Source organism: Carex rostrata, chromosome 11 (genome assembly GCF_964058835.1).
Source record: "Carex rostrata chromosome 11, lpCarRost1.2, whole genome shotgun sequence".
Classification (NCBI taxonomy): domain Eukaryota; kingdom Viridiplantae; phylum Streptophyta; class Magnoliopsida; order Poales; family Cyperaceae; genus Carex; species Carex rostrata.
This window is the reverse complement of record NC_135928.1, coordinates 7,624,410-7,635,208: the sequence shown is the minus strand read 5'-3', so window position 1 is coordinate 7,635,208 and position 10,799 is coordinate 7,624,410. Positions and strand designations below refer to the sequence as shown.

The 10,799-nt window shown below is 32.4% G+C and overlaps 2 protein-coding genes across 6 annotated transcripts; one reads left to right on the top strand and one right to left on the bottom strand.

Moving 5' to 3' along the window:
- Positions 1-4,685: 4,685 nt before the first annotated feature.
- LOC144561589 (Endosomal targeting BRO1-like domain-containing protein) lies at positions 4,686-7,734 on the top strand. 3 transcript variants are annotated; one of them, XM_078310594.1, is made up of 12 exons: positions 4,686-5,040; positions 5,290-5,575; positions 5,649-5,723; positions 5,818-5,876; positions 5,958-6,093; positions 6,220-6,316; positions 6,432-6,498; positions 6,594-6,692; positions 6,775-6,864; positions 6,955-7,109; positions 7,229-7,330; positions 7,437-7,734. In XM_078310594.1, exons 2-12 carry the CDS (start codon positions 5,323-5,325, stop codon positions 7,558-7,560), a joined length of 1,257 nt encoding a protein of 418 aa, XP_078166720.1. In that variant the 5' UTR covers positions 4,686-5,040; positions 5,290-5,322; the 3' UTR covers positions 7,561-7,734. The 3 variants fall into 3 exon arrangements, with proteins under 3 accessions (XP_078166720.1, XP_078166719.1, XP_078166721.1); XM_078310593.1 differs by having other exon boundaries at positions 7,226-7,330; XM_078310595.1 differs by having other exon boundaries at positions 4,687-5,040; positions 5,664-5,723; positions 7,226-7,330.
- A 108-nt stretch (positions 7,735-7,842) lies between these two features.
- Positions 7,843-10,319, bottom strand: LOC144561590 (GroES-like zinc-binding dehydrogenase family protein). 3 transcript variants are annotated; one of them, XM_078310597.1, is made up of 10 exons: positions 10,186-10,319; positions 9,979-10,115; positions 9,544-9,590; positions 9,126-9,448; positions 8,953-9,035; positions 8,790-8,865; positions 8,633-8,694; positions 8,450-8,545; positions 8,210-8,371; positions 7,843-8,123 (listed from the first exon to the last, which is right to left on the bottom strand). In XM_078310597.1, exons 1-10 carry the CDS (start codon positions 10,226-10,228, stop codon positions 8,013-8,015), a joined length of 1,140 nt encoding a protein of 379 aa, XP_078166723.1. In that variant the 5' UTR covers positions 10,229-10,319; the 3' UTR covers positions 7,843-8,012. The 3 variants fall into 3 exon arrangements, with proteins under 3 accessions (XP_078166723.1, XP_078166722.1, XP_078166724.1); XM_078310596.1 differs by having other exon boundaries at positions 8,450-8,694; XM_078310598.1 differs by lacking the exons at positions 9,544-9,590; positions 10,186-10,319 and having other exon boundaries at positions 9,979-10,118.
- Between the last annotated feature and the right edge of the window lie 480 nt (positions 10,320-10,799).

The window sequence follows — 10,799 nt, the reverse complement described above, 5'->3', positions numbered from 1 at the left end:
TTTCATTGCGAATTAGATTCGTGAGAGTCAAAAGTTCTCGAAGCATCTTCAGATCATATCAACACAGACACCCAACCTCAAATATGTAACCTTTCGTATAGCGGGCGATACCTAGCTAACTATTCTAAATGTGCTTCTCATTATTATATAGATTTATTTTGATATCCTTTAAAAGTACAAATTTCAGGAGAATAGAGAAGTAATTTACATTTAAAGTAAATAGAAGGATTCAAATATCTTTATTTTATAGGCCTCCATATATACATTTAAAGTAACCTCTACTTTTTAATTTTCTAGATTCTAAGATTCTAAAATTTATATGTTAAAATAAAACTATTAGATTTGATCTACATTATTTTTAGTACATACACATAAAAATAATATTATTTTTTGAATTTTATTATATGAATTAGTATGTTAAAAAATTAATGTTAAAAAATTATCCAATTCAAATAACATTAAAATGTCATAATCTTTTACACGTGCATAGATATAATAATATATATCAAATCTAACAGTTTTATTTTAACATTTAAGTTTTAAGTTTAATTTTTTTTTAAATATAAAAATAGAGACATGATATAAATACAAAATAATAAAGGTATAGAAACCCTCCTCTACTTTAAATCATTATTATATCTTATTGTGCTTGTTATTTGATCTGGTAGTTGAGTTATTATTAGTTTATTACATCTTCAATTATAAGATGGCAGTAAGCCTATCTAATTTATTTTAAGGATATATTATAGAAGAGAGGGTTCTAATATCTCATATTTTATATCTTTGTTTTCAAAGTCCAAACTATTAATTCGAACCGCTCAACATGATATCCATACTAAAATGTGCTTAGAGACTAAAATTTATAACTTCTAGAAATTTTTTACTATTTTTTAAGATAGGTACAAAATCACTGTTTTTGAACCGTTTAAAATAGTGATTTTGTACATATCTTAAAAAATAGTAAAAATTTCTAAAAATTATAGTATTTCATTCCCAAGTATATTTTATTATGGATATCATGTTGAACAATTCGAATCAACAATTCAGATTTGAAAAAAAAAATATAAAACATGAGGTTTGATGAAGTAAAAAAAAATGAGATATTAGAATCCTCGTATTAAAAATCCCACATGATATAAGAATATAAAACTTGTCAATTCTATAAAATGCAACATGATTAAATTCCACAGGAGAACCATGAACAGTAACTGGCCAACCACATAATGACACGCAATCTACCTTTCAAATTAACTAAGTGGAGTTGGTATTCTTTATTTATTTATTTATTATTTAAAAAAAGTAGCCTAACTATATATTCTAAATCAGTACGTAGCGATTGAAAATAAATTGACCCAATTAATTAACACAAAAGAGGTCCTTGAATTGTAACATCAGATCAGGGCCGGTCCTGAAGATTTTGGGGCCCGGGGCAGAAGAAAATTTTGGATCCTTTATATATATTGGTGTTGTAAAAAATGATTTTAACGGCTAATTATATGCTTGTTTAATCGTTAACGGTGGTCAAACCTGTACGAATATACTTATCAGAGGTCTATTAGTGATTTTTTTTCTGATTAATCGGCCGATTATTCTCGATTATTCTCAATTATTCTGTTTATTCTCGTTTGATCGTCTATATATTTCCGATTATTCCAGTAATTATTTATTTTTACATTGCATTTTTTTCTGTGACTGTGTGATAATAAATTTCATAAATCATGTATTGTAGTTTTATTTGTGTTTAGCTATACATTCAATTTTTTATATGTGTTTTTTCTTCTTCCTTATTTTGAATTAATTAATTAGTTCCTCTATTATTTATATAATATATTTTTCGTTCTTACTGATATAATTTTTTCAATTAGTACTGCATGTTCATATATTAAATTAAGTTGTTATTACAAACTAAATTTAGTAATTTTATGTTATAATGTTTCATATCTTTCAAATAATATAGTATTAGTATTTGAAAAAGTTTAATTTCGAATTTATTTTTTCATTAAATAAATGTGTAAATACATATACATGCAAAGTGTGTGTGTATTGTTAAGCGTAGTGTCGTGTTATAATAATATAACTAAGTTAAATTAAGTTTATTTTGATAAGTTTGATGAGTTAAATAAATTATGAATATATACACATAATTTTAATAAAAATACAAAATTATCCGTATAATTCTGATTAATCACTTGATGGTATCCCGTCGTCAGACACGCACATACCGTTATTTACAATACTTATATATATAAATTTTTTTATTGATATGTCAATAGATCGTACCTATTTACAGAAAAGTTTGGACCCTTTATATATTCAAAGTTGGAGCTCTAATATTTTATTTATTTAATATATACATTTTTTTAATATATGCAAAATAAATTTTTTATTTTGGAGCCCTCTTGAATCTTGAGGCCCGGGGCGGTCGCCCTGGCTGCCCAGCACCAGGGCCGGCCCTGCATCAGATCGATCTTATATGTTCATTTTAAATCGTACGAATTAAAATAATAAGACCTAATTTTTCCTTTAGAAAAAGTAGCAGACACACTGATCCCAAAAGATGAAAGATCTGTTCTAATATTATTTTATTATTTTATTCAGGCCAGACCCATACGCTTCTAAAAAAAAAGGATTACTTGATTGGGGATCGAACTGACGTGGCATCATAAATTGAGGCCATTTGTTCTGTTTGAGCAAAATAGAAACAAATATGAACTAAATAATTGAATAATAAAATAATATGGGTATCTCGACAGGTTTTATAATATCAGAACTCTCTACGCATTTCCTACCTTTCTTTCCACACACTTGTCTAATGAGCAGATATAATAATATAAAAAAATTAATTATATTAACAAGTTCTTATATATATTCAGATACACGAGTTTGCTCCCTTTCCATTTTAAGAATACTTGTTTGGTCTTTGAAGACTGAGCGCACCCAACAATTGTCAATCAATCAGGGTGTGTGCACGGGAAAATTATGATACCCATCTTGTCAGTTTTAGACCTTTTCATGGTTTCTCTATGGCGAAGACACCTGCTGCATTCTGTGTAGCGAACTACTTTTCCTTTATTGTCATAGCACTCTCAATTCTCAAATATAGTTTGAGCGAAAAAAAAAAAAAAAAAACGAGTGGGTTCAATTAATTATATTCTTAATTATATAAATTTTGAATGCATTCGAATATTGTTAAAGAAAATTTCTATTAGTTGATGTCATTAGTAAAAATCTTGTCTTTGTCATTGAACTCTTATATCACATATATTTAATTTTATTAAACCAGAGATATAAAAAAAATGGAAGGACTAAGATCGCGATATCATCTCATAAGATAAATAATTATATAATTGTTAATTTTTATGAGCCTTTTGTGAGCAATTGAATTACTTTAAAACATTGATCATCCTTCGTTAACATGTTCTATTTGATTGTTTGTCTTTTACTTCATGAAGAAATCATCAATAAGTTTTTTAAGTGTTTTTTGCAATAATAATTTGGATGTGAACGATTATGGATGTATGTTTGATTTTTGAATAAGACTTATAAGATATATTTGGATGCATGAAAATAGCATTAATTCGAAAATAATTGTTTCTATTTTGTTTGAATGTAATTTAAACATATTTTCTTGTTTTTAAATATTGCTTAGTTATCGCTATTTCTCTAATCAAATTTTTCCGTTAAAATAATGAACTAAAACCTTTTCGCTATTTTGCTTTTTCGCTAATCAATATTCATATTATTTTGAATAATACAAGAGTAACACGGTTCCCTTATATTTAGATTATACACTATTCCACAAAATAACCTTAATAATACTTCAAGGACTATTATAAAGTTTCAATACCATCGCACTATAAATTAATAATTTTTATACATTGAAGCAGGTATACCTATATATTACTAAACATTAATTTAAAAATTTTAATAGCTTTATACCATATGATTAAATTTATTAATAAATAATGATTAATCTAATAATTAGAAATATTTGTTGAGTTGGCATATCTTTTAGAGGTCTTGAATCTAAACTATTTTATGAAATATTACTTTTTGTACTATTCTATTTATTTACCAATCTAAAAGAGATACATGGATACAAACTATTCATTTACTTTGAAACCTATCTCAAAAAATCCAAAACATAAATCCCACGGGACTAGATAATAAGGAATGTTGAGCATGATTTCCAAGTTAGGCGATACCACCGGCCGCATATATTGCCACACATCTTATGTAACAGAAAAGCCATTTTGTTTAGATTGACGGAATATGTTAGAATTCGTATCCTCTGAGATATCTCAAACTTTGATGACTTTATGGAAAATTCCAACCGTTTAAATACGTTCTGCACGAATCTCTAAGCACACATAATACTGACCCCTACAATAAGCACCTGACACGTCGGTCACGCAAAAGTTGAGATATCTCAGAGGATACGCACTCAATATGTTAATCCTTGACTTCCAAGAGATCTCCATTTCTTGCTTGGCTTCTTATGAAAACACCTACTTTATATACCTTCGCAGTTAGCACCCAAAATTTCCCAATTAAGCGCCACCGTTTCTTCTCTCTCTCTCTCTCTCTCTCTCTCCTTCCAAAGTGGAGGTTTCTCACCATTAATTAATCTCTTCACTTCTCTAATTCCTGGGCAATTTCGTAATTATTTTTTGCTTTATTTCCAGCAAAGCTCAGTGCTTAGCTTCTTAAATTAGTTTTAAAAAGATTCCACCTTTTTCACACAACTTGCAATAGCTTATGACCTATTCTTTTCTGCCTAGTGTCACCACTATCTTTATATTTGGCAAGTTGCGTATCGCTCTCTCTTCGCGTTAGCTTACCTTGGACCATATTTTTCCAAGTGGATTATAAAAACAACGATATTCTTTCTTTTTCCTTTTCACTTTTTTTTCCCGAAAATTACAGTTTTGTACTCGCTCCATCCATCCACCAGAGCACCACTGTACAAGCCCAAATAGAATAAGCGGGATTTGGGTTTAAAGGAAAGCAAAAAGGAAGAATAAAGGCTGGGAATTAAAGGTAAAGAAAGTTATGTTTCAATTTTTCCGTTTTCTCTTCATTTTTTCAAATTCTGATGCGTTATGTACTGTTTTCAAGCTTTTCCAGTACAAATACATGTGAACTAATCTCGTGAGCCACCTAATTCAAAGACCTTTTTCAGTTTGGCATTTAATTGGTTCATCTCCAATCTAACCACATATACTATCAATGCGCTAACTCCATGATGTCGTTTTAAGTTTGAATTCATAACCTATACATTTTTTTCAGAGAATTTCAAGCAACTCCAACAAATTTGGAAGCATGGGGTGTCTGGTGTCAACACCAAGTGATGCCAGTGGACACAGGAGAAGGCCGGGTAGTATAGGGGAATTGGTCGTGTACATTCCGGGGTTTCGAATCCCAAAAGGCATTGATTTTAATCAATCTATTGGTGAAAGCTTACCGAAAAACTTAATTGACCGCATCTCTGCTTTGCATACACGGATTGTTGTCATGGCAGCTCAGGAGTCCCCTGTAGCTTCAAAATCACGACGAAGAACAGCTACCAGGCATGGTGAGCAAGGTCAACTCAAAACTTATAATAACTGTTCTAGAATTGAGAAGAGATGATGATATGGTTTGTGCAGGTGGGTCAAGTTCAGATGATCTTTTACAAGCTTTAGAGGAGTATCTACCGGTGCTTCTTGGATTAGTCGAAGATGGTAAATTTTTTTTGTCTATTTATAATTTTTGTTTGCTTAAGAGTATAAATTCTGCACAACAAGAATTCTAATTACTTCACTTGAGCTTTTGCAGGAAGGCAATTGAGAGATAAGGTGAATTTTGTATGGCTTAACCAAGAGGACGATGCAGAAGTGAGTCGACCTCTCTTGTTACTTAGAATATTTTTCAATTTGAGAATTGGACGATGATTTATTGTGATTATTTATGTGTAGGAAACAGGCATGGCAAATGTCTGGTACGAGGTGTTATCAGTTCTACATCTCATGGCTCTGTTGTGTCTATCACAAGCTAATGCTTTGCTTGTACCTAAATCTCATGGTGATGGCTATCAGCCAAAAATATCTGAAGGTTTGATATCATAAACTTAAAAATGTTCATATTGCAAGATATTGATCCAGTAGCATTTAATCATCTTTCTTAACATTGATATAAACTATTATTTCTCTTGGGGGGTGGGGGTACAATACAATGCAGAGAGCAGAAGGAACTCGGTCGATATATTTTTAAAGGCATCAGGGTACTTGGATTGTGCTATAAGACAAGTTCTTCCTCAGATTGGCAATGACATGTGGTTTTCTATTATTACATATTTATTTATTTACTTGTGTAAATGGCAAATTAACAATCCTGAGTAGTTGAAATCGAGTTGGGCTGACGTGTTGTTTTCCTTGAAATACTATTACCAGGAGAGAATTACCAGTAGACCTTGCAGAGGGAAATCTAAGGGCTATAAGCTTGCAAGCCTTGGGTCAGGTACTGCAATCTCCAGTAGTTATCCAACTTGTATAACCTTTTGTGTAAAAATTACTTATCTTTTGTGTTGTGTTCCTTTATATTTTGAAAAATAGGCAGTGGATCTGCAACTTGGCATGGCAATTGACAGCCCAAAGGCTACACTTGCAGTAAAAAGAAGGTTAGCTTGTGAGATGGTTAAGTATTGGCAACAGGTACCTCTTACACTATCTGGTCTCCAATTCTGATAACCACCCACCTGTTCCTGTACTGGTTCTGAAAAATAGATTTGTATAGGCTCAGGATAACATTGCAGTACTTCCTTTGCAAGACGGCTGGGGGAAAAAACACCAACTCTTTATCAAGTGGAAATTCCTCGAATCTAAGGTTTCTACATTTAATTCTAATCTAGATTATGCTCATGTTTTTATTTTTGTTTAGAGGAGTGACTTATATAATTAAATACATCAATGTCAGGCTGCTGCGTACTATTTCCATGGATTAATACTTGATGAAGGAAACACTGAGAAATCCCACAGAGCAGCTGCGGCAGCTTTACATGCTTCAGAGGAATTTCTCAGAGAAAGCAAAAAAGCTTCTGATGCCTTTAACTCTACTTCTCCTACTTCAAGGTTTTAAAGCACCCTTTCCTAAATCACATCTTTACATGTATAATAGTAATGTATCATCGTGTCAAAGTTATCGTCAATAGATCAATGCTAATGTAAACATATATCTGGTTTCATAGTAGGAGTCCTGCTTTATGGGGATCCATGAAGTACCTCTCTGAGAAGATTCCAAAAGATGCCTCAAGCAAGGTCAGAATAAATCGTGATCTATATAGTCAAGAGAGGTAAGGCACCAAGGCCGGGATGGAAATTTAAAATAACTTCTGTTAAACTGCAGCTGAACAATGTTGATATGCTCATGTTATTTTGGTTATTTTGTGTGGAATGCAGTGTAATTGATACAGCGCCTGTATTGCCTGATTTCCCACTGGCATTAAAACCTGATGATTATCAACTACCACAAGCCGATTTATCATGGAAGAGAGATAATAAACAGCAGCAAGAGAATTTATGAGGAATATGAGGCACATAGTCTTTTGAAAACTAAGTTAAGAGTTTACATCAGAAACTTGTAAATTAATGCAGAACTTCAGTTATTACAATGAAATTACATGTTTCCTCTCCAAGACAATTATTATTGTTTTGGTTAAGAAGAAAATTTTCTAATATAAATTTATAATTAATTGAAGTCATTTGTTTGGAGTACATATTGCCAGATCAGGAAGTTAGCATGTCTTGTCTTGGCAACTGGTAAACTGGTACATGATCTTTTTGAACATAACAACCAACGCAAATAACTAAAGTGGATCAGTTATCCAAGAAATGTTTCAAAATGGATCCAGTTACAAAGTGCATTTTTGGAAAACTGATCAGTACATCTTTCTGCTACTGATTGTTCTTCAACTTGGAACAAAAATATTGTTAAGTAAACACTCATTCAAGAAGCTTTCCTCATCATAGATAATTTCACATATGAAGCACACAGCGCAGGCACTTCTGTTCTCTCATAAGGTCCAACGCTTGATTAATGCTAGCAAATGGCATATCATGTGACACGAGGTTGTTTAATTCAAATTCCTGTAATTTATATTTGAAACAAAAATTAATGATCTTAAAGTTAAAAATAAAATGGCTAATTATCATCAGATATAATTTGAACTTACATTGTTCATATATTTATTAACCAATAAAGGCAGGTCAGATTTAGGTCTCCAACCACCAAATAAAGAGCCTTTTAATGTTCTTCCCGATAGTAACAATCCATAGTGAGCCGTTACCTCTGGTTTAAGTTTTGGCACACCCAAAGTGACCGTTAAACCCCATCCCTGCAGCAAATAAAATTAGCAAAAGAAATAATAAATGATATATTGTAATATAGTAAGTCAGGATTGTCAGGAAATTACATCACAGCATGATTGCAATGCGGTGGTAACAACTCCAGTGTCGCCAACACATTCGAAAGAATAGTCTGCACCTCCATCTGTCAGTCCCCTGATTACCTTCAAGAGAATAGAGAAAAAAAATGTAATCTCCTCCAACAGTAAAATTTTAATGGAGTAAACAGAAAGTTGAGCAATCGATACTACCTGTTGAACAGGCTGACTACATGTATCAGGGTTTATGAAGTCTGTTATGCCAAAAGCAATTCCTGTACCATAAAAATGTAACTTGATAATAACAAATATTTTCTATGTCTATATGTTAATTTATTTTAAGTCAATAAGACATAGCATCAACTCATACCCTTTTCATGCTTTTCAGGGTTAGTATCAACACCAATTATCTTGGAGGCTCCTCTTAATTTGGCACCTTGTGCAACCTAAGCATATGAAAATGCATATTACGAAAGGTCTTATCCACTGCACAAGTACATTTTGATTTTTTTTTCTAATAATTTGGTACTGACCGAAAGTCCTACTGTTCCCAGTCCAAAAATAACTACAGTTGATCCTCTAGTTATATCTGCGACTTTCCATGCTGCACCAAGGCCTAAAATAAAGAAACTTCAAATCAAATTAGCCATTTACAAGACATGCTCACTTCAGAAAACAAAAATCTATATATAAATATATAATTCACCTGCAGAAACGCCACAGCTCAAAAGACAAACTCTATCCATAGGAACAGCAGTACCAATCTTGACAGCACTTCCAGAGTGCACAACTGTGTATTCACTAAAGCTAGAAACTGCACAGTAGTGGTATACCGGTTTCCCTCTGACAGAGAAACGGGTTTTCTGATCAGTGTGCATCAATCCCTTTCTTTCCAAGCCCAGTTTCTGGCAGATGTTACTTTTGCCTGAAACACAGTGCTTGCAATTCTTGCATTCACCTATAAATACTGTTAATACATGATCGCCAATTTGAAATTCAGTGACTTCTTCACCAACACTCTCAACTATCCTGCAGGGTTTAATGTTTCAAACCAAATTTAATGTTCATAAAATTGAGCAAAACTGTATGACATATGATTAAAAGGTTAAATAAAAAGAGCAGACCCAGATGCCTCATGACCAAATATTCGTGGAAAGAGGTCAGATTGTGCCTGCAGAAGTGTCAATTAAGAGAATAATGTAATAAGAAGCATGATCATGTTCTTCTTTTTGAAAACATTAAATAGTGCATCTAACCTATTGGACTGGTTCAGGGATCTGGTAAATCAACTTAGCTGATCATCTTCTTCTTCTATCTTATTTTTATTTTCCTTTTAAATATACAATAGTTGCAAATAATACAGTGGACTGGTTTAGGGATCAGGTATATAGAAAACTAAAACATTAAGAATTATATGAAAATTACAAACTTTTTAATATGATATACATCATGGATATTGTATTGAGCAAGCTTAACAGATAACACTAAAGAAAGCATTTTAATTCCAAGCTTCACACCGTACTAAAAACTGAGCAAATCGAGGTCGGTAAGACGGTAACCTTGTTCTCCCATTGAGTGACATCACTGCGGCAGATGGAGGTGCATACGACCTTAACTCGGATCTCCATCTCCTTGGGCGGATCCACATCCACCTCCTCCATTACCAGCGGCTCTCCTGGGCCCCATGCCACAGCGGCTGCATAAAAACAATTTAGTACTCAGGCGTAAAACAGGGAGCTTGTAAATTAAACGAGAAGAGGTTTTACCTTTGCATTTGATCACGGCAGGTGATTTGTTAACAGTACTCATCTTTATCCCAAGCGAACTTCTCTTTTTCTTATTTTTTTTGGTTTAGTTTCTTTTCAGAGAGAATCAGAGAACTGTTGACCGGGAAGAGTCTCCAATTAAAAGAAGGGTTAATTTCATGTATATCCCCTCAAAGGTTTCAATATGTGATATTTATCCCTCCAAATCCATAATTACGTATTTTAATTATTCATCCTTGAAAATCGTACAAACTCACATATTTGTCAAAACTAACTCTATAACATATCAAATATCTTCAAAAATAATTAAATAATATTATTTTAAACTTAAGAAAATTATTTTATAGTATTAATTAATAATATGTTTACTATTATGTCCTTTATTTTTGTCTCTTTAGTCTGCTTAAATTCTCTTTTCTGTAAGGGGTCAAACATCACGCCTCTCTCTCCAAACAAAGCTGGAAAATTAAACAGCAAGGGGCAGCATAAATCTGCGAGAGGGGAGGCGACCAGGGAATGCGGAGAGAAATCTGTGATTTGGCGCATTTGGAGAGAGAAACGGGAGAGCTTTAGCGTCTTACAGAAAAGAAAACTCAGGCAGACTAAAGAGATCG

Coding starts and splice junctions, on each gene's coding strand:
- LOC144561589 (XM_078310593.1), top strand. CDS start 5,323: ATGGGGTGTCTGGTGTCAACACCAAGTGATGCCAGTGGACACAGGAGA. Junction 6,499..6,593: donor GCTTGCAAGCCTTGGGTCAG/GTACTGCAATCT, acceptor TTTGAAAAATAG/GCAGTGGATCTGCAACTTGG. Junction 7,110..7,225: donor TCTACTTCTCCTACTTCAAG/GTTTTAAAGCAC, acceptor CTGGTTTCATAG/TAGGAGTCCTGCTTTATGGG.
- LOC144561590 (XM_078310596.1), bottom strand. CDS start 10,228: ATGAGTACTGTTAACAAATCACCTGCCGTGATCAAATGCAAAG. Junction 8,866..8,952: donor TGGGAACAGTAGGACTTTCG/GTCAGTACCAAA, acceptor TCATATGCTTAG/GTTGCACAAGGTGCCAAATT. Junction 8,124..8,209: donor TTAATAAATATATGAACAAT/GTAAGTTCAAAT, acceptor TATAAATTACAG/GAATTTGAATTAAACAACCT.